A 26,226-nucleotide genomic window follows, 5' to 3' on the forward strand; every position below is an offset into this window, starting at 1 on the left:
GAGGTTCTTACTGGCGCTGGGCGCCACTGTTGTCTAATTATGTCCCGGTGTTGACTCTTTCAGATATATCAGTTTCATGACCACACGCTACTGCACTGTTAGAGGTAACCATGGTAAAAGGTGTGTGTGTGTGTGTGTGTGTGTGTCACTGTGTATGGAAACAGCTCCTACTTCCTCTAATGTACCTGTAGTGTTTGTGAAGCACTCCGCAGTGGAAACATTTGACATATTGATGTTGAGCTGGCTGAATCACTGGCCATTTTTTTTAAACTTAATTTTCCAAGCAAAGTTTTGTACCAATGGATTGCTTACAGCCTTAAAATGGCTCCTTGTTTTGGGTAAAGACAATTTGATTTGATCAATTTTTCACATGCGCTGAATGGAAAAGGTGTAGACTTTACTGTGAAATGCTTACTTACGAGCCCTTTCCCAATAATGCAAAGTAAAACTTTTTTTTTTAAAGGAAATAGTTACACAATAAAATAACAATAACAAGATTATATACAAGGAGTACCGGTACCGAGTCAATGTGCAGTGGTACGAGATAGGTGAGGTAATAAAGTTGAAGTCGGAAGTTTAAATACACCAAATACATTTCAACTCAGTTTGAAACTATTTCACAATTTCTGACATTTAGTCCTAGTAAAAAAGGATCACCACTTTATTTGAAGAATGTGAAATGTAATAGGCGAGAGAATGATTTATTTAATATTTTATTTCTTTCATCACATTCCCCGTGGGTCAGAAGTTTACATGCACTCAATTAGTATTTGGTAGCATTACCTTTAAATTGCTTAACTTCGGTAAAAATGTTTCGCGTAGCCTTCCACAAGCTTCCCACAATAAGTTGGGTGAATTTTGGCCCATTTCTCCTGACTGAGCTGGTGTAATTGAGTCAGGTTTGTACGTCTCTTTCCTCGCACCTGCTTTTTCAGTTCTGCCCACACATTTTCTATAGGATTGAGGTCAGGGCTTTGAGATGGACACTCCAATACCTTGACTTTGTTGTCCTTAAGCCATTTTGCCACAACAACCATTTTTTCTACCTCATAATGCCATCTATTTTGTGAAGTGCACCAGTCACTCCTGCATCAAAGCACACCCACAACATGATGCTGTCACCCCCGTGCTTCATGTTTGGGATGGTGTTTTTCGGCTTGCAAGCCTCCCCTTTTTCCTCAAAACATAACGATGGTCATTATGGCCAAACAGTTCTATTTTTGTTTCATCAGACCAGAGGACATTTCCCCAAAAAGTATGACCTTGGTCCCCATGTGCAGTTGCAAACCGTAGTCTGGCTTTTTTATGGCGGTTTTGGAGCAGTGGCTTCTTCCTTGCTGAGCAGCCTTTCAGGTTATGTCGACATAGGACTCGTTTTACTGTGGATATAGATACTTTTGTACCTGTTTCCTCCAGCATCTTCACAAGGTTCTTTGCTGTTGTTCTGGGATTGATTTGCCCTTTTCGCACCAAAGTACGTTCATCTCTAGGAGACAGAACGCGTCTCCTTCCTGAGCGGTATGGCGGTTGCGTGGTCCCATGGTGTTTATACTTGCGTACTATTGTTTGTACAGATGAACGTGGTATCTTGTGGAGGTCTACAATTTTTTTATCTTAGGTCTTGGCTGAGTTATTTTGATTTTCCCACTATGTCAAGCAAAGATGCACTGAGTTTGAAGGTAGGCCTTGAAATACATCCACAGGTACACCTCAGTTGACTCAAATTATTTTAATTAGCCTATCAGAAGCGTCTAAAGACATGACATAATTTTCTGTAATTTTCCAAGCTGTTTAAAGGCACAGTCAACTTAGTGTATGTAAACTTCTGACCCACTGGAATTGTGATACAGTGAATTATAAGTGAAATAATCTGTCTGTAAACAATTGTTGGAAAAATGACTTGTGTCATGCACAAAGTAGATGTCCTAATCAACTTGCGAAACTATAGTTTGTTAACAAGAAATTTGTGGAGTGGTTGAAAAATGAGTTTTAATGACTCCAACCTCAGTTTATGTAAACTTCCGACTTCAACTGTATGTACATGTGGGTAGGGGTAAAGGTGACTAGGCAATCAAGGTAGATAATAAACAGAGTAGCAGCAGTGTGTGTGTGGCGTCAATATGCATGTGTGTGTGTCTTCTGTATGTTAGCGTATGTAGTAGTGTTTGGGCATGTGTGCTTTGGATGACCAGTGCAGGATGTGTGACTGTGTGGGTAGAGTCCAGTGAGTTTGCAGAGAGCCAGTGCAAGCGAGTGGCTGACTTGGGTGGCTGGAGTCTTTGACAATTTTTAGGGTCTACCTCTGACACCGCCTGGTATACATGTCTTGGATTGCTGGGAGCTTGGCCCCGGTGATGTACTGGGCCATATGACCTACCCTCTGTCGCGCCTTATTGGTTGCCATACCAAGCGTTATGGCAACCAGATGCTCTCAATGGTGCAGCTGTCGAGCTTTTTGAGGATCTGAGGGCCTATGTTAAATATTTTTATTCCTATTCCCTATACAGGGCACTACTTCGACCAGAGCCCAATGGAACCCTATTCCCCATATAGGGCACTACTTTCGACCAGAGCTCTATTGATCCCTATTCCCCATATAGGGCACTGCTTTTGACCAGAGCTCCTTGGGACCTGGTCAACAGTAGTGCAATATTCAGAGAATAGGGTATCACTTGAGACTCAGCCTCTGTTTATCTTGACAACTTTTGTGCTGAATGTTCCTCTGCCAGCTGTCAATCATTTGGCTGAATAGTTTCACAAAGAAGGAGGAAAAAAGACACCATATGACAAAGCAGTGCTTTTATCTCCACTCTCCTTCGCGCAGGCAGGAATGTTAATGCTGCCGGTTCTTTGTGATGGGGTTCAGTTCTCCTGACTGAATGATTGACTGACAGGCTGGTGGCTCACAATGACAGAGAATGCTGGCTAACACCGTAATTAGCTATAGCATTCAAAGAGACAGTCTAGACCTGTGAGGTTTCAAGTAAAATAACATTACAAGTGTTTTATGATTGTTTCCCAATAGGCCTATTTATGTTTTTTTTTAAATAGACTTTTTAAATATGGAATGCAGTTCAAAACATGGTGGTTGGCTAACTGACACCGAGTCCGAGAAGAGACTCACTAACGCTAACAAACAAAGGGCTTACCGATGGAGACAGGGTGAGACAAACTCAGGGTTAGCAGACTTAGCACTAGCGCAGGTTAGCTTAGCGAGGGATTTAGCTCAAGCCTAGGAAGCTCAGATAGCTTTAAATGCTGGGTCTGTTAGATATGCCTGGAGGCTAACAATGCTAACAGCTAATGACGCTAGGGCCAGGACTTTTAGCGTCTGTGTAGTGTTGTGGTATTCTAGGCCCGGAGCCATGGTTTTTGATATGGTTAAGTGAAGGCAGTCGTTTTGTCAGGGCTTGTTGATGTGTAACATGACTAATGGACCATGGAAACAGGGGGCTCTTCCACAGAAGCTTCCTACTATCTAGACACAAAAACCCCTACGCGACCAAATTGGCGCTGCCTCTCTTGACAGGGTGTGTCTGTGTTAACGAACAAAAACAAAATATAGCGCAGATAAGACAACTCTCAATATGACATCATCACCATGAAATGAGGGATTAAATGAAAGGAAGGAGGAGAGTGTTTCTTCCGAGGTGGGCCAACCCAGGCAAGACAAAGCAAAGCCTGCCAGGCTGTGTGTGTGATTGGCTTTGCTGATTGCCTTATTATCCCGTGTGTGTTGTGTTCCTCTTTGATGCCAATTGACTGAGATAGAACTGCTGCAGCTGTGTGCCACACATTCTAAGTAAAAGTCTTTCAGGATTCAACACACCCATGGCTTTGTCCATTTGAACATCCTGGGGACTGTGTGTGTGTGTGTGTGTGTGTGTGTGTGTGTGTGTGTGTGTGTGTGTGTGTGTGTGTGTGTGTGTGTGTGTGTGTGTGTGTGTGTGTGTGTTTCTTTACACTGGGGAGGTGGAGGAGTGAAATGTCTCCTATTCAGATCATCTTTGTTTGTAGTGAATGGTCTCCTATTCATAGTGTCTTTTGTTTGTAGTATGATTTTAGGCTTTGCATTCCAGATGGTCTTCAATGCAGTCACGCTGCACTGAGGATCAGATCTCACACTTCACCTGTAGAAGTGATTAGCATCTCAGGGAAATACACATTGACATGATATAGCAATCTGCTGAAAAGATGACCTGGAACACCACTTAAGAGTTGATGGACTGTAAACAGGTGTAGGTGTGCAGCTGTTTTTGTGGTAACCATGGTGTTTTTCTTATCTCCTAGATTACCTATCCAAAGTGTTGAGGAACTACACCGAGCAGGCTTGTGACGGCGACTTCCTGTCGGTCCGCTGCCCGCCTCGCACCACCATCACCGTCCAATCGGCTTTCTACGGCAGGAAAGGCCCCTCCCACCCCCAGCAGTGCCCGTCCTACCAGAGATACACCCTTGTAGGGACACACCCACTGGAGGATGACACATATTGTTACATGTCCACTGCACTACAGGTAAACATACACAACCCATCTACTTTAATGCTTCTCTCTGCCACTAGGACAGTAACGGCAGTCATTCAATAATGCTCATCTTCTGGTTTTGACATGTGTCCAGGTTGTGTTTCCCAAAAACCTCTTATCAAAATGGCTCATTATTTTTCTCTCTGGGAAACAATACTTTCTTCTCCTCTTTAGTCAGATCAGGGCCCATATCCATAAAGCATCTCAGAAAAGGAGTGCTGATTTAGGATCACTTTTAGCTATTAGATCACAATGAATAGGAATGGAAGGACAGGGAGAACCAGATCCTATTTAAAAAAAAATTTAACTAGGCAAGTCAGTTAAGAACAAATTCTTATTTACAACGACGGCCCAGGAACAGTGGATTAACTGCCTTGTTCAGGGGCAGAACAACAGATTTTTACCTTGTCGGCTTGGGGAATCGATCTAGCAACCTTTCGGTTACTGGCCCGACACTCTAAACACTAGGCTGGCTACCTGCTCTAACCACTAGGCTACCTCCTCTAACCCCTAGGCTACCTGCCTCTAACCAGTAGGCTACCTGCCTCTAGCCACTAGGCTACCTGCCTCTAGCCACTAGGCTACCTGCTCTAACCACTAGGCTACCTGCCTCTAGCCACTAGGCTACCTGCCTCTAGCCACTAGGCTACCTGCTCTAACCACTAGGCTAACTGCCTCTAGCCACTAGGCTACCTGCCTCTAGCCACTAGGCTACCTGCTCTAACCACTAGGCTACCTGCCTCTAGCCGCTAGGCTACCTGCTCTAACCACTAGGCTACCTGCCTCTAACCACTAGGCTACCTGCCTCTAGCCACTAGGCTACCTGCCTCTAGCCACTAGGCTACCAGCCGCCCCATCTCAGATCAGTGCTCTGTGATGCTTTTTGAATACAGACCCAGGCCTTTGAAACAGTAGCTATAATGCTCTGGGGATTTCAGAGAAGGTTGCACCCTTCTCTCTTTCTCATGTATTCCCTTCCCCTTCTGGATCCTCATTCACTCATCTACCACATCCCTCCCTCCATCTCAACAGAGCCTGTCGTTGTTTGGCACCTAAAGCTGTCTGAGAAACTTCCAGAAAGAAAAAAGCCTCCACACAACAAGGGTTAAAACCCAGGCAATGCCAATGCCGCCACCGCTGATTGCGTAACGCTTTGTGTGAGAATGTTTTCCGGCAAGTGACACACTTTAAGGAGAAGGCATGGAGAGGCAGGCCCAGCCAGCCCTACTACACAAAGCCGTTTCATTGAGTCTTTGCCACAACATCCCCATCTTAAATTGATTGGGGGTGCAACGAATAGACTGAAGGCCTCCTTTTGTGTGGGGGGTACACACACACACCCACTCCTGTCCTTTCAGAGTTCTGTTGCCCTCGTCTCCCTCCCACTTTATCTCAAAATAGCTGAATGACGATCATGAGCGCTAAGCTTCAGATCCAGAGAAGGTGCCCAAATGAGAGAAATCGACCCAGAGGCCCTCAGTTGCAATCACTTGGTACTAGAGCGTAGCAACTTTGCTCAATGCAACTTGTCTGTTCCAACAACGTCTCAAAAGAAACAATTGATGTGATGGTAGCGGTTTTAATCCCGATTTTCAAAAGCTTTAAAAGCTTTAATAGAGAGCTTTGAAGACAGGTAGATACGAAGTCAAAGCTTTTTTAGGACTACATGGGGGGTATAGGCTGCTGTACTTTTTCCCATATCCTATCCCTGGCCATTATGTCTCATTAATGACGTGTGACGACATGACATAAATGTCAGCGTGCTTCAGATTTATGATCTGGCAGCACACGGCAGCAGCACACATATGCCAGAAGAACTCTGGGTGGTTGTCTTCTACACACCAGAACTCTGGGAGGTTGTCTTCTACACCCAAAACTCTGGGAGGTTGTCTTCTACACCCAGAACTCTGGGAGGTTGTCTTCTACACACCAGAACACTGGGAGGTTGTCTTCTACACCCAGAACTCTGGGAGGTTGTCTTCTACACACCAGTACACTGGGAGGTTGTCTTCTACACACCAGAACACTGGGAGGTTGTCTTCTACACACCAGAAGACTGGGAGGTTGTCTACACACCAGAACACTGGGAGGTTGTCTTCTACACACCAGAACACTGAACACTGGGAGGTTGTCTACACACCAGGAGAACTCTGGGAGGTTGTCTTCTACACACCAGAACACTGGGAGGTTGTCTTTGTCTACACACCAGAACTCTGGGAGGTTGTCTTCTACACACCAGGAGAACTCTGGGAGGTTGTCTTCTACACACCAGGAGAACAGGAACTTCTACTGGGAGGTTGTCTTCTACACACCAGAACACTGGGAGGTTGTCTTCTGGGACACACACCAGAACACTGGGAGGTTGTCTTCTAACACTGGGAGGTTGTCTTCTACACACCAGAACACTGGGAGGTTGTCTTCTACACACCAGAACACTGGGAGGTTGTCTTCTACACACAGAACACTGGGAGGTTGTCTTCTACACACCAGAACACTGGGAGGTTGTCTTCTGGGAGGTTGTCTTCTACACCAGAACACTGGGAGGTTGTCTTCTACACACCAGAACACTGGGAGGTTGTCTTCTACACACCAGAACACTGGGAGGTTGTCTTCTACACACCAGAACACTGGGAGGTTGTCTTCTACACACCAGAACTCTGGGAGGTTGTCTTCTACACACCAGAACACTGGGAGGTTGTCTTCTACACACCAGAACACTGGAAGGTTGTCTTCTACACACCAGGAGAACTCTGGGAGGTTGTCTTCTACACACCAGAACACTGGGAGGTTGTCTACACACCAGAACACTGGGAGGTTGTCTTCTACACACCAGAACACTGGGAGGTTGTCTACACACCAGAACACTGGGAGGTTGTCTTCTACACACCAGAACACTGGGAGGTTGTCTTCTACACACCAGAACTCTGGGAGGTTGTCTTCTACACACCAGAACACTGGGAGGTTGTCTTCTACACACCAGACCACTGGGAGGTTGTCTTCTACACACCAGGAGAACTCTGGAAGGTTGTCTTCTACACACCAGGAGAACTCTAGGTGGTTGTCTTCTACACACCAGAACACTGGGAGGTTGTCTTCTACACACCAGAACACTGGGAGGTTGTCTTCTACACACCAGGAGAACTCTGGAAGGTTGTCTTCTACACACCAGGAGAACTCTAGGAGGTTGTCTTCTACACACCAGAACACTGGGAGGTTGTCTTCTACACACCAGAACTCTGGGAGGTTGTCTTCTACACACCAGGAGAACTCTGGGAGGTTGTCTTCTACACACCAGGAGAACTCTGGGAGGTTGTCTTCTACACACCAGAACACTGGGAGGTTGTCTTCTACACACCAGAACACTGGGAGGTTGTCTTCTACACACCAGAACACTGGGAGTTTGTCTACACACCAGAACTCTGGGAGGTTGTCTTCTACACACCAGAACACTGGGAGGTTGTCTTCTACACACCAGAACACTGGAAGGTTGTCTTCTACACACCAGGAGAACTCTGGGAGGTTGTCTTCTACACACCAGAACACTGGGAGGTTGTCTTCTACACACCAGAACACTGGGAGGTTGTCTACACACCAGAACACTGGGAGGTTGTCTTCTACACACCAGAACACTGGGAGGTTGTCTACACACCAGAACACTGGGAGGTTGTCTTCTAAACACTGGGAGGTTGTCTTCTACACACCAGAACTCTGGGAGGTTGTCTTCTACACACCAGAACACTGGGAGGTTGTCTTCTACACACCAGAACACTGGGAGGTTGTCTTCTACACACCAGGAGAACTCTGGAAGGTTGTCTTCTACACACCAGGAGAACTCTAGGAGGTTGTCTTCTACACACCAGAACACTGGGAGGTTGTCTTCTACACACCAGAACACTGGGAGGTTGTCTTCTACACACCAGGAGAACTCTGGAAGGTTGTCTTCTACACACCAGGATAACTCTAGGAGGTTGTCTTCTACACACCAGAACACTGGGAGGTTGTCTTCTACACACCAGAACTCTGGGAGGTTGTCTTCTACACACCAGGAGAACTCTGGGAGGTTGTCTTCTACACACCAGGAGAACTCTGGGAGGTTGTCTTCTACACACCAGAACACTGGGAGGTTGTCTTCTACACACCAGAACACTGGGAGGTTGTCTTCTACACACCAGAACACTGGGAGGTTGTCTTCTACACACCAGAACACTGGGAGGTTGTCTACACACCAGAACTCTGGGAGGTTGTCTTCTACACACCAGAACACTGGGAGGTTGTCTTCTACACACCAGAACACTGGGAGGTTGTCTACACACAGGATCTCTGGGAGGTTGTCTTCTAGAACTGGGAGGTTCCTTCTACACACCAGGAGAACTCTGGGAGGTTGTCTTCTACACACCAGGAGAACTCTGGGAGGTTGTCTTCTACACACCAGGAGAACTCTGGAAGGTTGTCTTCTACACACCAGGAGAACTCTAGGAGGTTGTCTTCTACACACCAGAACACTGGGAGGTTGTCTTCTACACACCAGAACACTGGGAGGTTGTCTTCTACACACCAGGAGAACTCTGGAAGGTTGTCTTCTACACACCAGGAGAACTCTAGGAGGTTGTCTTCAATGGTAGAACACTGGGAGGTTGTCTGAACTCTGGGAGGTTGTCTTCTACACACCAGGAGAACTCTGGGAGGTTGTCTTCACACACCAGGAGAACTCTGGGAGGTTGTCTTCTACACACCAGAACACTGGGAGGTGTCTTCTACACACCAGAACACTGGGAGGTTGTCTTCTACACACCAGAACACTGGGAGTTTGTCTACACACAGAACTCTGGGAGGTTGTCTTCTACAAAGAACACTGGGAGGTTGTCTTCTACACACCAGAACACTGGAAGGTTGTCTTCTACACACCAGGAGAACTCTGGGAGGTTGTCTTCTACACACCAGAACACTGGGAGGTTGTCTTCTACACACCAGAACACTGGGAGGTTGTCTACACACCAGAACACTGGGAGGTTGTCTTCTACACACCAGAACACTGGGAGGTTGTCTACACACCAGAACACTGGGAGGTTGTCTTCTACACACCAGAACACTGGGAGGTTGTCTTCTACACACCAGAACTCTGGGAGGTTGTCTTCTACACACCAGAACACTGGGAGGTTGTCTTCTACACACCAGAACACTGGGAGGTTGTCTTCTACACACCAGGAGAACTCTGGAAGGTTGTCTTCTACACACCAGGAGAACTCTAGGAGGTTGTCTTCTACACACCAGAACACTGGGAGGTTGTCTTCTACACACCAGAACACTGGGAGGTTGTCTTCTACACACCAGGAGAACTCTGGAAGGTTGTCTTCTACACACCAGGAGAACTCTAGGAGGTTGTCTTCTACACACCAGAACACTGGGAGGTTGTCTTCTACCACCAGAACTCTGGGAGGTTGTCTTCTACACACCAGGAGAACTCTGGGAGGTTGTCTTCTACACACCAGGAGAACTCTGGGAGGTTGTCTTCTACACACCAGAACACTGGGAGGTTGTCTTCTACACACCAGAACACTGGGAGGTTGTCTTCTACACACCAGAACACTGGGAGGTTGTCTTCTACACACCAGAACACTGGGAGGTTGTCTACACACCAGAACTCTGGGAGGTTGTCTTCTACACACCAGAACACTGGGAGGTTGTCTTTGAACACTGGGAGGTTGTCTACACAGGATCTTTGTCTTCTGGGACACACAGGAGAACTCTGGGAGGTTGTCTTCTACACACCAGAGAACTCTGGGAGGTTGTCTTTGCAGGTTGTCTTCAGGAGAACTGGTTGTCTTCCACACCAGGGGAGAACACTGGGAGGTTGTCTTCTACACACCAGAAACACTGGGAGGTTGTCTTCTAGGTTGTCACACCAGTCTGGGAGGTTGTCTTCTACACACCAGAACACTGGGAGGTTGTCTTCTACACACCAGAACACTGGGAGGTTGTCTTCTACACACCAGGACACTGGGAGGTTGTCTTCTACACACCAGAACACTGGGAGGTTGTCTTCTACACACCAGAACACTGGGAGGTTGTCTTCTGGGAGGTTGTCTAGGGGAGGTTGTCTTCTACACACCAGAACACTGGGTCACCAGAACACTGGGAGAAACTCTGGGAGGTTGTCTTCTACACACCAGAACACTGGGAGGTTGTCTTCTAACACCAGAACACTGGGAGGTTGTCTTCTACACACCAGGAGAACTCTGGAAGGTTGTCTTCTACACACCAGAAACTCTAGGAGGTTGTCTTCTACACACCAGAACACTGGGAGGTTGTCTTCTACACCAGAACACTGGGAGGTTGTCTTCTACACACCAGGAGAACTCTGGAGGTTGTCTTCTACACACCAGGAGAACTCTAGGAGTTGTCTTCTACACACCAGAACACTGGGAGGTTGTCTTCTACACACCAGAACTCTGGGAGGTTGTCTTCTACACACCAGAAACAGGGAGGTTGTCTTCTACACACCAGAAACTCTGGGAGGTTGTCTTCTACACACCAGAACACTGGGAGGTTGTCTGGGAACACTGGGAGGTTGTCTTCTACACACCAGAACACTGGGAGGTTGTCTGAGGTTGTCTTCTACACACCAGAACTCTGGGAGACACTGGGAGGTTGTCTTCTACACAGAACACAGGAGAACTCTGGGAGGTTGTCTTCTACACACCAGAACACTGGGAGGTTGTCTTCTACACCCAGAACACTGGGAGGTTGTCTTCTACACACCAGGAGAACTCTGGAGGTTGTCTTCTACACACCAGGAGAACTCTGGAGGAGGTTGTCTTCTACACACCAGAACACTGGGAGGTTGTCTGGGAGGTTGTCTTCTACACACCAGAACTCTGGGAGGTTGTCTTCTACACACCAGGAGAACTCTGGGAGGTTGTCTTCTACACACCAGAACACTGGGAGGAGAACTCAGGTTGTCTTCTACACACCAGAAACACTGGGAGGTTGTCTTCTACACACCAGAACACTGGGAGGTTGTCTTCTACACACCAGAACACTGGGAGGTTGTCTTCTACACACCAGAACACTGGGAGGTTGTCTACACACCAGAACTCTGGGAGGTTGTCTTCTACACACCAGAACACTGGGAGGTTGTCTTCTACACACCAGAACACTGGGAGGTTGTCTACACACCAGAACTCTGGGAGGTTGTCTTCTACACACCAGAATTCTGGGAGGTTGTCTTCTACACACCAGGAGAACTCTGGGAGGTTGTCTTCTACACACCAGGAGAACTCTGGGAGGTTGTCTTCTACACATCAGGAGAACTCTAGGAGGTTGTCTTCTACACACCACAACACTGGGAGGTTGTCTTCTACACACCAGAACACTGGGAGGTTGTCTTCTACACACCAGGACACTGGGAGGTTGTCTTCTACACACCAGGACACTGGGAGGTTGTCTTCTACACACCAGAACACTGGGAGGTTGTCTTCTACACACCAGGAGAACTCTGGGAGGTTGTCTTCTACACACCAGGAGAACTCTGGGAGGTTGTCTTCTACACACCAGGACACTGGGAGGTTGTCTTCTACACACCAGGACACTGGGAGGTTGTCTTCTACACACCAGGAGAACTCTGGGAGGTTGTCTTCTACACACCAGGACACTGGGAGGTTGTCTTCTACATGGCCTGGGAGGAGAAGGAGATGTCAGGACGCTGGAGTGTAGAACTGTTCCCATGGCCTGGGAGGAGAAGGAGATGTCAGGACGCTGAAGTGTAGAACTGTTCCCATGGCCTGGGAGAAGGGGATGGTTAGGGTGTTTGAAGTGGTTTTTGGTTTGTGTGCCCTCCGGCTTGATCATTGTTCTCTCTCTCTCTCTCTCTCTCTCTCTCTCTCTCTCTCTCTCTCTCTTTCAATGGTAGAAAATGTTGGATGAGTGCCAGGACAGGAGGATCTGTCAGGTCCTTGTCAACAGTCGTCTCTTCGGGATGGACCCGTGCCCCAGTAGCAGCAAATACCTCATTGTGTGGTACAAATGCATGCCTAGTAAGTCCCTCCCTCATCACCCCTGAGTTTCTTTATCATTTATGCTCCACCTTACAGTGACTGTTCCTGTCTGTCTATTTCTTACACACACACACACGCACACACACACACACACACACACACACACACACACACACACACACACACACACACACACACACACACACACACAAATAAATCCCTGGTGACACTGTGAAGGTTTAAATCCCATTCATACTAATGTGCAGAAACAGAAGCCTTGGTAATGTGGATGCAGGTTGCCATTTATTGGGTTGACTCATGTACTGAAGGCAGCTCTGCAGGTTGGTCACTAGCTGGCACACTCGCAGTCATAAAATCAGATTTGAACCTTGACCTTGATCACACCGTTTATCTTATGCCTAAACTCGAACTTGAAATTGAGACCAAAAATTAATTTTTTGTTTGAATACATTTTTATGCTATATAGACAATTTTGACTTTGCAGCTGGTCCATCTAGTGGAAATCAGTCTGCCTCTAAGACAAGAGTCATCCCAATGATTGTCAACCTGCAATGTGGATGTGTTTAGCCATGCACAGGTACTCCACACACAGAGCCCAGTCACAGTAACCCGTGACAGCTGAACTCCCTGAAAATCAAAACTATGGACATGGGGGAGTGGAACAGGAATGCAGAGGAGAAGAATGGGAAAGGGAATGAGAGAAAGGGAATGAGAGAGAGATGATTTTAAACCCAGCTCTCTCTCTCTCTCTCTCTCTCTCTCTCCATCTGTTTCCATCCATCCCTCCCTCACCCTCTTTCCTTTCAGAGGCAGTGACACCTGCTCGTTGCACCTCACTAAAACCCCACTTAGATCCTGCAGAGACATTTCTCTGTCGCCAAGAAGTCATTGGTTAAGTGACAGAGGACAAAAGAGCTGTTGATTGGTCCAGGGTCAGGGTAGTGGAGGGGTCAGTGGAGTGAGTGGCCACTCCCAGTCAGTCTAGTGTGACCATACCACAGCTCAGGAATAACATGAATGGATTTAGCTACTACAACACCTTGGTTGGCTGGGATTACATCACTGGTATTCTGACTCTGAGAGAAGGGATTACACCACTGGTATTCTGACTCTGAGAGAAGGGATTACACCACTGGTATTCTGACTCTAAGAGAAGGGATTACACCACTGGTATTCTGACTCTGAGAGAAGGGATTACACCACTGGTATTCTGACTCTGAGAGAAGGGATTACACCACTGGTATTCTGACTCTGAGAGAAGGGATTACACCACTGGTATTCTGACTCTGAGAGAAGGGATTACACCACTGGTATTCTGACTCTGAGATAAGGGACTACACCACTGGTATTCTGACTCTGAGAGAAGGGATTACACCACTGGTATTCTGACTCTGAGAGAAGGGATTACACCACTGATATTCTGGCTCTGAGAGAAGGGATTACACCACTGGTATTCTGACTGAGCGAAGGGACTACACCACTGGTATTCTGACTGAGCGAAGGGACTACACCACTGGTATTCTGACTCTGAGAGAAGGGACTACACCACTGGTATTCTGACTCTAAGAGAAGGGATTACACCACTGGTATTCTGGCTTTGAGAGAAGGGATTACACCACTGGTATTCTGACTCTAAGAGAAGGGATTACACCACTGGTATTCTGACTCTGAGAGAACGTATTACACCACTGGTATTCTGGCTCTGAGAGAAGGGATTACACCACTGGTATTTTGGCTTTGAGAGAAGGGATTACACCACTGGTATTCTGGCTTTGAGAGAAGGGATTACACCACTGGTATTCTGACTCTAAGAGAAGGGATTACACCACTGGTATTCTGACTCTGAGAGAACGTATTACACCACTGGTATTCTGGCTCTGAGAGAAGGGATTACACCACTGGTATTCTGGCTTTGAGAGAAGGGATTACACCACTGGTATTCTGACTCTGAGAGAAGGGATTACACCACTGGTATTCTGACTCTGAGAGAAGGGATTACCCCACTGGTATTCTGACTCTGAGAGAAGGGATTACACCACTGGTATTCTGACTCTGAGAGAAGGGATTACACCACTGGTATTCTGACTCTGAGAGAAGTGATTACACCACTGGTATTCTGACTGAGAGAAGGAGAGAAGGAGGGAGGGGAGGAAAGATGGATGGTATTTAGAACCCAAACACCTGAATACCTGCACACTTTCACACCTCACATGTGCACACCTGAACAACTGCACACTCACAGGCAAAATAAAAGGCCAATTTGAGAGTAAGCCTGAGACCGACAGAAAGGGTAAGGTGTGTCTGTGATGATCCTAAAGATGATATCTCTCCCCCACCCCCTTCCAGATGAGTATAAGAGTACGGTGGTGTGTGAGGAGGAGAGGATGAAGCTGAGCTGTAAACAGGGGATGCAGATCGCCGTCTACTCTGCCATGTTTGGTCGAACCCAACAGGGGACCCTGGAGTGTCCTACCCACCACAGGGCACCCTCCGTAGGTAAGACCGTCACCTATGTATAGAACCTGGAGTTTTCCCCAAAGCTTGATCTGATCATTAAAAACTCTTGGCCTGAATTCTCTAGGTAGCTAGGACTGAAAGGTTTTCTCAGAATAACAATCTGGCCTTTATGGCCACACATGTACTCTTCTAATATCTACCCGGCACAGCCAGAAGAGGACTGGCCACCCCTCAGAGCCTGGTTCCTCTGTACAGTAGGTTTCTTCCTAGGTTCCTTTCTTCCTAGCCACCATGCTTCTACATCTGCATTGCTTGCTGTTTGGGGTTTTAGGCTGGGTTTCTGTATAGCACTTTGTGACATCAGCTGATGTGAAAAGGGCTTTATACACGGGCCAGTTGGGAAAAAGCACTTACTATCACCATGGGTGCCTGCCCCTACAATAACCTCCATTGTTTGGAAACCTGAAGGGACTGGTAAATTGGGACCCAATGGTGTTACTCCATCTATCTTTCCAAAGGTCTTAGCGAAGTTTCCTCCATATGTATTTATTTCACCTGTCCCGTCAGAATTGCAAATAGTGCAGGGGGTAGGGTTTGTTATGTCAGTGGGCCGAGCATTAACTTAATTATATTGCCCCAGTAACTGACCAATGGCCGCTACTTCAGAACCATTTTGTTCTACTAGTGAATCACTCCAACTGGATCAGGAAGTAATCACTCACATACTGGATCAGGAAGTAATCACTCACATAATGGATCAGGAAGTAATCACTCACATACTGGATCAGGAAGTAATCACTCACATACTGGATCAGGAAGTAATCACTCACATAATGGATCAGGAAGTAATCACTCACATACTGGATCAGGAAGTAATCACTCACATACTGGATCAGGAAGTAATCACTCACATACTGGATCAGGAAGTAATCACTCACATAATGGATCAGGAAGTAATCACTCACATACTGGATCAGGAAGTAATCACTCACATACTGGATCAGGAAGTAATCACTCACATACTGTGTGTCTGATGGTTGGTTCTGTATTCATGAGGTTTCAAATGCTTGTAGGATATGTTTATAGTGGACACACACAGCCAAAGGAATAGGAGTGGACTTTATGCCAGAGTTCTCTGTCATCCACAGGGGAGAGTTTGGCTCGTAGTAAAAGGACAGGATTGAGGTGTGTTTGTGTATGTCTGTGCTTGTGAACATGTGCATGTGAGTGTAATTTTGTAATTTTTATTAGGATCCCCATTAGCTAACATTGTAACGCTAGCTAAGCTTCCTGGGGTCCAACACCAATTAACAAGACATTACAAACAACACAAATCAAGGCTTCAAAAACATTCAACAAGTAGACAATAAAGACAATGAAATACCTGACAGGAAACTCAGTTGATGCTTTCTATTTCCTGTCCATTCATATGGTCTATCACATTAGATGTTCTTTCTATTTCCTGTCCAGTCACATGGTCTATCACATTAGATGTTCTGTCTATTTCCTGTCCAGTCATATGGTCTATCACATTAGATGTTCTTTCTATTTCCTGTCCAGTCATATGGTCTATCACATTAGATGTTCTTTCTATTTCCCTTCCAGTCATATGGTCTATCACATTAGATGTTCTTTCTATTTCCTGTCCAGTCATATGGTCTATCACATTAGATGTTCTTTCTATTTCCTGTCCAGTCATATGGTCTATCACATTAGATGTTCTTAAAAAATTGTATTGTAGGTGGATTGACTTTTTGCCTCAGAAATATGGATTGGTAAAGAGTTCCATTCAGCTGAGAAATATGGATTGATAAAAGAGTTCCATTCAGCTGAGAAATATGGATTGATAAAGAGTTCCATTCAGCTGAGAAATATGGATTGGTAAAGAGTTCCTTTCAGCTGAGAAATATGGATTGGTAAAGAGTTCCATTCAGCTGAGAAATATGGATTGATAAAGAGTTCCATTCAGCTGAGAAATATGGATTGGTAAAGAGTTCCATTCAGCTGAGAAATATGGATTGAGTTCCTTTCAAGAAATATGTTCCATTCAGCTATATTCTTCAGCTGAAAATATGGATTGAGATTTTCAGCTAGGTGATTTGATTTGTCCTAGGCTTGGGTTGTTTTAGTTGCCCTGAATTTGCTTGTCTGGTTTGGTGGTTATGCATGTTGCTAGTATGTACTAACTGGAATGAAAAATACTGTGTTTAAAAAAAAAAATAGAACATCCCTAAAGAAAGTCAGAAGACTAGATAGTATTTTGTTTTTAACAAATGTTTGTGTGTGTGTGTGCATGTGTGCGTGTGTGTGTGTTGTAGAGGCTGTATCAAGATATCTCACAGGCAGCAATGTTGTTGAAGGGGATTTTAATGGCTGTATTCTTGGATCTGATCAAATAAAAACAGATCAAATCTAAGTTTATTACAACAGGTATAATACAACCTTACTGTGAAAAGTCCCTAACCAACAAAGCAGTTTTAAGAGAAATAATTAAAGAGCAGCAGTAAAATAACAATAGCGAGGCTACAGAGTCAATGTGGAGGCTATATACAGGGGGTACTGGTACAGAGTCAATGTGGAGGCTATATACAGGGGGTACTGGTACAGAGTCAATGTGGAGGCTATATACAGGGGGTATCGGTACAGAGTCAATGTGGAGGCTGTATACAGGGGGTATCGGTACAGAGTCAATGTGGAGGCTATATACAGGGGGTACCGGTACAGAGTCAATGTGCGGGGGCACATGTAGGTAGATTGGTGCAGTGAAATGTGTTGTTTGCACATCAACAGATTTTTTACCTTGTCTGCTCTGGTATTCAAACCAGCAACCTTTTGGTTTCTGACCTAACACGCTAACTGCTAGGCTACCACGAGAGGTAGGTGTCACTCCAACTACAGCTACTTTGTAGGCTTGGCCAACAGTCATTCCGTGGAATAGTCTATCAGGCACCAAACCAAAGGAAACAGACTGAAGCGGGGGGGACTAATAAGAAACTCTCATTTTAGTTTTCTGTTGCCAACGTTTGAACACATTTTTCCTTTATTTAACTAGGCAAGTCACTGGCCAAACCCGGACGACGCTGGGCCGATCGTGCGCCGCCCTATGTCCTGATAATTTGTCTCCTTTGAAAAGTATAGGAGGCATGTGTGGGTGTGGGTGAGTGGGTCAAATGTCATTTGGCACAATTCATGATTCAAACAATGCACTGGGGACATGCCCCCGACTGTGTGTGTTTGTGTGTGTGTCGCCATAGCAAATGTGAGTGTATGTGTGTGTATTTGTCTATGTGTGTGTGTGACAGGGGTGTCAGGATAGGGCCAGGAGGCTGAATCAGGTGTCAGAGTCAGATATCGACAGTGTGTGTGTCCTTTATGTGATATGAGCAGCCAGTCAGTCAGTCAGTGGGTGGGTCCCAAATGGCACCCTAAGCCCTATAGAGTCCATTACTTTTGACCAGGGTCCATAGGTCTGTGGTCAAAAGTAGTTCACGATGTAGGGAATAGGGTTCCATTTGGGACGAGACCAGTGTGAGGGCACACTTTGATGAGACACGCCTATTTCCATCGACGGGGCTGTAGTGGAGCAGGTTGAGAGCTTCAAGGTCCTTGGCGTCCACAACACCAACAAACTAACATGGTCCAAGCACACCAAGACAGTCGTGAAGAGGGCACAACAAAACCTATTCCCCTTCAGGAGACTGAAAAGATTTGGCATGGGTCCTCAGATCCTCAAAAGGTTCTACAGCTGCACCATCGAGAGCATCCTGACTGGTTACATCATTACCTGGTATGGCAACTGCTCGGACTCCGACAGCAAGGCACTACAGAGGGTTGTGTGATCAGCCCAGTACATCACTAGGGCCAAGCTTCCTGCCATCCAGGACCTCTATACAAGGCCATAAAAATTGTCAAAGACTCCAGCCACCCTAGTCATAGACTGTTCTCTCTGCTACCACACGGCAAGCGGTAAGTCTAGGTCCAAGAGGCTTCTAAACAACTTCTACCCCCAAGCCATACGACGACTCGTGAACATCTAATCAAATGGCTACCCAGACTATTTGCATTGCCCCGCCCCCCACTCTTTACACCGCTGCTACTCTCTTTTATTATCTATGCATAGTCACTTTAAAAACTATGTACATATTACCCCAACTAACCTGTGCCCCCACACATTTACTCTGTACCGGTACCCCCTGGTATATAGCCTCTCTATTGTTATTTTACTGCTGCTCTTTAATTATTTGTTACTTTTATTTCATACTTTTTTTTTTTGTATTTTTCTTAACTGCATTGTTGGTTAAGACCTTGTCAGTAAGCATTTCACTGTAAGCTCTACACCTGTTGTATTCCGCACATGTGACAAATAATCATCACTGGCAGGTGGACAAGGAATATAGGACAGTTTGTGAGTTAAAACAGAGTCAGGTTTTTTTCTCACAGCAACGATGCCGTTTCCTACTGTTGAGGTATTTGAGGGGCTGTCCTATACGGTATTACTACAGAAAGACACAAGACTATCATGGTATAATGGGGAGATGTCAGACTTAGTACACAAAACACAATTCTCTAAAAATCTCTTTATAGCCTCGGACACTCAGCGTAACATTTTCATAATGCAAAAGAGCACAGATCATCATAATTCATTTTTAAACTTCTCTTCGACAACGCTCGCTATAAGGTAGCCTCGACCTACCATCCAGATCTGCGAGCTCACATACGCATATTTCACTACACTGAATCAGCTAAACACATGTATTTAAGCTTGCCTGATCTGGACGGTAGTACGAGGCTAGTTCTAAGGAGAGTTTACACTACCTTAAGCACAGAGTAAATTTCCCCCTCAGTCCCATTCTTTCTCATATTTTCCCTGTTCTGTGTATTTCATATAACTGTCCCTATCATTGACTTTCTCTCACCATGTCCCACTGCCCCACAAACTGTCCCCTACTTGATTCCCCCGGTCGTCTTCCGTACAGAGAAAGTGAAGTGAGGTTTTATTGAGTGACAGGCCAGACTAACAATGTTAATGATGCTTTTCTCTCCTGTGTAATACCAGGACCAAGGTGTCTGGAGACACTGTTTGTTTGTGCCTCGGTCTGACTTTTCTAAGTTAAAATAGACCATAAAGGTATGGTCATACTTTTTTCCTCGCTATTTAGGAAAGTGTGTGTGTGTCCACCAGGTCCAAGGCATTACCTCATTAACTCGTCTTAACTAATGCACCAATCAGAGAAGAGCTGTCTGAGGTCTCAGCTCACCACCTGAACCTATGTAGCTGCCTGCACCTGTGTGTGTGTGTGTGTGTGTGTGTGTGTGTGTGTGTGTGTGTGTGTGTGTGTGTGTGTGTGTGTGTGTGTGTGTGTGTGTGTGTGTGTGTGTGTGTGTGTGTGTGTGTGTGTGTGTGTCATTAAGGATTTTGTTCTCAGAATAGTTGTGGATCTTTCCTGATCAGAAACCCACCTAAGAAGTATGGCTCTGGTTCTGTAGCCAGAAGAAGACTGCTCATCTGATATCAGCACAGTACAAATGCATACATTTACTACAAAACATGTTCAATGTTTGACTTTATTCAAAAAATGAAGTGACCCCAACATTGTTTGTTAGTGTAGTCCTACAAGCACACTGTTACAACCATTGAGCTTCATGTTATTGAGTATATGACTTAGCAGCACAGTGCACACTCTGTCTTGATTTTTTTGAAGTAGGCTGACGAATTCCATGTTATGTGTTCTGGAACAATTAGTGTGTTTGACCCTTCTCTGGCTGTCTTCATGATAACAGTCCGAGTCAGAGGCCTCTGAGGTGACGAGGCACTTCAATGTCAGGAAATGACACAGGAGGAACATTTGGCAGCAGTCACATATACACACACTCACACACACCATGTTTAGGCGCCACAGTGTTGTTTTTATACCCTCTGATAATCAGTTTACACAGAAGTGCTTGTGCCCGAACGACTGAAATAATGTTAGTGTTTTTAGATATGTACTCTGTTTGTTTTTAGATATGTACTCTGTTTTGTTTTTAGATATGTACTCTGTTAGTGTTTTTAGATATGTACTCTGTTAGTGTTTTTAGATATGTACTCTGTTGTGTTTTTAGATATGTACTCTGTTAGTGTTTTTAGATATGTACTCTGTTTGTTTTTAGATATGTACTCTGTTAGTGTTTTTAGATATGTACTCTGTTAGTGTTTTTAGATATGTACTCTGTTAGTGTTTTTAGATATGTACTCTGTTTGTTTTTAGATATGTACTCTGTTAGTGTTTTTAGATATGTACTCTGTTTGTTTTTAGATATGTACTCTGTTAGTGTTTTTAGATATGTACTCTGTTAGTGTTTTTAGATATGTACTCTGTTAGTGTTTTTAGATATGTACTCTGTTTGTTTTTAGATATGTACTCTGTTAGTGTTTTTAGATATGTACTCTGTTTGTTTTTAGATATGTACTCTGTTAGTGTTTTTAGATATGTACTCTGTTAGTGTTTTTAGATATGTACTCTGTTTGTTTTTAGATATGTACTCTGTTTGTTTTTAGATATGTACTCTGTTAGTGTTTTTAGATATGTACTCTGTTAGTGTTTTTAGATATGTACTCTGTTAGTGTTTTTAGATATGTACTCTGTTTGTTTTTAGATATGTACTCTGTTAGTGTTTTTAGATATGTACTCTGTTAGTGTTTTTAGATATGTACTCTGTTTGTTTTTAGATATGTACTCTGTTAGTGTTTTTAGATATGTACTCTGTTTGTTTTTAGATATGTACTCTGTTAGTGTTTTTAGATATGTACTCTGTTAGTGTTTTTAGATATGTACTCTGTTTGTTTTTTAGATATGTACTCTGTTTGTTTTTAGATATGTACTCTGTTAGTGTTTTTAGATATGTACTCTGTTAGTGTTTTTAGATATGTACTCTGTTAGTGTTTTTAGATATGTACTCTGTTAGTGTTTTTAGATATGTACTCTGTTTGTTTTTTAGATATGAATGTTTCTGTTTTAGACACAGTATTTATGCTTTTGTTTTTACATGTGTATGTTTTTGTTTGATAAAGATTGTATCACTAAAAACAAATTTGCATAGGTTTTACTGTTTTATTAATTCAGCATAATATTGTTAAATTACACTACCAGTAAAACATTTGGACAGACCAACTTATTCAAGGGTTTTTCTTTATTTGTACTATTTTCTACATTGTAGAATAATAGTGAAGACATCAAAACTATGACATAACACGTATGGAATCATGTAGTAACCAAAAAAAGTCCAAATGTATTTTTCAAAGTAGCCACCCTTTGCCTTGATGACAGCTTTGCACACTCTTGGCATTCTCTCAACCAGCTTCACCTGGAATGCTTTTCCAACAGTCTTGAAGGATTTCCCACATATGCTGAGCACTTGTTGGCTGCTTTTCCTTCCTTCACTCTTTGGTCCAACTCATCCCAAACCATCTCAATTTGGTTTAGGTCAGGTGATTGTGGAGGCCAGGTCATCTGATGCAGCATTCCATCACTCTCTTTTCTGGTCAAATATCCCTTACGCAGCCTGAAGGTGTGTGTTGGGTCATTGTCCTGCTGAAAAACAAATGATAGCGCAAACCAGATGGGATGGTGTATCGCTGCAGAATGCTGTGGTAGCCATGCTGGTTAAGTGTGCGTCGATTTCTAAATAAATCACTGACAGTGTCACCAGCAAAGCACCCCCACACCGTCACTCCTCCTCCTACATGCTTCATGGAGGGAACCACACATGCAGAGATCATCCGTTCACCTACTCTGCATGTCACAAAGACACGGCAGTTGGAACCAAAAATCTCAAATTTGGACTCATCAGACCAAAGGACAGATTTCCACCGATCTAATGTCCATTGCTCATGTTTCTTTGCTCAAGCAAGTGTCTTCTTCTTATTGATGTCCTATAGTAGGGGTTTCTTTGCAGCAATTTGACCATGAAGGCCTGATTCACGCAGTCTCTCTTCAGGGTTGATGTTGAGATGTGTCTGTTAGTTGAACTCTGTGAAGCATTTATTTGGACTGCAATTTCTGAGGCTGGTAACTCTAATGAACTTATCCTCAGCAGAGGTAACTCTGGGTCTTCCTTTCCTGTGGCGGTCCTCATGAGATCCAGTTTCCTCATAGCGCTTGATGGTTTTTGCGACGTCACTTGAAGAAACTTTAAAAGTTCTTGATATTTTCTTTATTGGCTGACCTTCATGTCTTTACGTCATGATGGACTGTTGTTTCTCTTTGCTCATTTGAGCTGTTCTTGCCTAAATACAGACTTGGTCGTTTACCAAATAGGGCTATCTTCTGTATACCACCACTACCTTGTCACAGCACAACTGATTGGCTCAAATGCATTAAGAAGGAAATCAATTCCACAAAGACACAACTGTTAATTGAAATGCATACCAGGTGACTACCTCATGAAGCTGGTTGAGAGAATGCCAAGAGTGGGCAAAGCTATCATCAAGGCAAAGGGTGACTACTTTGAAGAATCTCAAATATAAAATATATTTTGATTTGCTTAACACTTTTTTGGTTACTACATGATTCCATATGTGTTATTTCATACATCTACAATGTAGAAAATAGTAAAATTAAGAAAAACCCTGGAATGAGTAGGTTTGTCCTAACTTTTGACTGGTACTGTATGTTCTGGTTAGGGTTGCAAAGATACCTGTAATTTACCACATTACCATAATATTTAATAATAGGTAATCTATGGTAACATTGGTAATTTATACTTCATAACTTAAAAAATATATAATTCTTATAGAGTCATCTTTGTTATATATGTGTCCATATTGTCCATTTGTTTCTAGTGGATTGACCATATGGTTCAACAGAAAATAGACTGATTAATAAAAATAAACCATCCAATTTAAAATGATATATATTTAACTAGGCAAGTCCGTTAAGAGGAAAGTTTTATTTACTATCTACACCAGCCAAACACTGGGCCATTTGTGCACCCCCCTATGGGACTTCCAATCACAGCCAGTTGTGATGTAGCCTGGATTTGAACCAGGGCGTCTGTAGTGACCCCTCTAGCACTGAGATGCCTTAGACCACTGCGCCACTCGGGAGCTAATCAACAAAGGCATTATTTCAATTCATTCTGCAACTCTTCCAACTATTCACTTTTTTCACCACCACTACCACCAGTTTGGCGACAAAACATTTTCAACAAAGACATATTGACATTGTCAAATAAAAGTGTGTTAAAGACATAAAGGACATTTCATGCTGAAACCCTCATATTAAACTCCAAGAGTATTCACTGAGTTGATGGTTTATACTTAGAGCTTTACAGCGATGTCATTCTAGTTTCTATTTTAAAATCAGAGTATTTGATTATTTAATATATTTTACATGTGATAAGGCCACACAGAGGGCCAGAGATTATTAAACACCTATGATAATGTGAAGGACCCAAACATTATATAAAATCCTTGAAAGTTAACAACATTTTGGTAATTTACTGGTAAACTTTGAACGTTTACCGTAATATACCCTCCCTTTGGAAGTTACCATTAATATACCCTCCATTTGAAAGTTACCATTAATATACCCTCCCTTTGAAAGTTACCATTAATATACCCTCCCTTTGAAAGTTACCATTAATATACCCTCCCTTTGAAAGTTACCATTAATATACCCTCCCTTTGGAAGTTACCATTAATATACCCTCCCTTTGGAAGTTACCATTAATATACCCTCCCTTTGAAAGTTACCATTAATATACCCTCCCTTTGGAAGGTTTCAGTGATATACCCTCCCTTTGAATGTTACCATTAATATACCCTCCCTTTGAAAGTTACCATTAATATACCCTCCCTTTGGAAGTTACCATTAATATACCCTCCCTTTGAAAGTTACCATTAATATACCCTCCCTTTGGAAGGTTTCAGTGATATACCCTCCCTTTGAATGTTACCATTAATATACCCTCCCTTTGGAAGTTACCATTAATATACCCTCCCTTTGGAAGTTACCATTAATATACCCTCCCTTTGAAAGTTACCATTAATATACCCTCCCTTTGGAAGGTTACCAGTAATATACCCTCCCTTTGAATGTTACCATTAATATACCCTCCCTTTAGAAGTTACCATTAATATACCCTCCCTTTGAATATTACCATTAATATACCCTCCCTTTGAATGTTACCATTAATATACCCTCCCTTTGGAAGTTACCAGTAATATACCCTCCCTTTGGAAGTTACCATTAATATACCCTCCATTTGAAAGTTACCATTAATATACCCTCCCTTTGAAAGTTACCATTAATATACCCTCCCTTTGAAAGTTACCATTAATATACCCTCCCTTTGAAAGTTACCATTAATATACCCTCCCTTTGGAAGTTACCATTAATATACCCTCCATTTGGAAGTTACCATTAATATACCCTCCCTTTGAAAGTTACCATTAATATACCCTCCCTTTGGAAGGTTTCATTAATATACCCTCCCTTTGAATGTTACCATTAATATACCCTCCCTTTGAAAGTTACCATTAATATACCCTCCCTTTGGAAGTTACCATTAATATACCCTCCCTTTGAAAGTTACCATTAATATACCCTCCCTTTGGAAGGTTTCAGTGATATACCCTCCCTTTGAATGTTACCATTAATATACCCTCCCTTTGAAAGTTACCATTAATATACCCTCCCTTTGGAAGTTACCATTAATATACCCTCCCTTTGAAAGTTACCATTAATATACCCTCCCTTTGGAAGGTTTCAGTGATATACCCTCCCTTTGAATGTTACCATTAATATACCCTCCCTTTGGAAGTTACCATTAATATACCCTCCCTTTGGAAGTTACCATTAATATACCCTCCCTTTGGAAGTTACCATTAATATACCCTCCCTTTGGAAGTTACCATTAATATACCCTCCCTTTGGAAGTTACCATTAATATACCCTCCCTTTAGAAGTTACCATTAATATACCCTCCCTTTGAATATTACCATTAATATACCCTCCCTTTGAATGTTACCATTAATATAACCTCCCTTTGGAAGGTTTCAGTGATATACCCTCCCTTTAAAAGTTACCATTAATATACCCTCCCTTTGAAAGTTTCCATTAATATACCCTCCCTTTGAAAGTTTCCATTAATATACCCTCCCTTTGAAAGTTACCATTAATATACCCTCCCTTTGAAAGTTTCCATTAATATACCCTCCCTTTGAAAGTTTCCATTAATATACCCTCCCT

General features: G+C 43.7%; 1 protein-coding gene across 1 annotated transcript in view; it reads left to right on the plus strand.

The window, feature by feature from the left end:
* Positions 1–26,226, plus strand: part of LOC115124113 (protein eva-1 homolog A) — a 240,956-nt gene that overhangs the window by 64,523 nt on the left and 150,207 nt on the right. The window contains exons 2-4 of the mRNA XM_065008645.1: positions 4,291–4,514; positions 12,433–12,556; positions 14,885–15,034. Of these exons, the coding sequence (XP_064864717.1) occupies positions 4,291–4,514; positions 12,433–12,556; positions 14,885–15,034 (498 nt within the window). The remainder of the gene's footprint in view (positions 1–4,290; positions 4,515–12,432; positions 12,557–14,884; positions 15,035–26,226) is intronic.

The sequence above is a fragment of the Oncorhynchus nerka genome, linkage group LG24 (genome assembly GCF_034236695.1).
Source record: "Oncorhynchus nerka isolate Pitt River linkage group LG24, Oner_Uvic_2.0, whole genome shotgun sequence".
NCBI lineage: Eukaryota > Metazoa > Chordata > Actinopteri > Salmoniformes > Salmonidae > Oncorhynchus > Oncorhynchus nerka.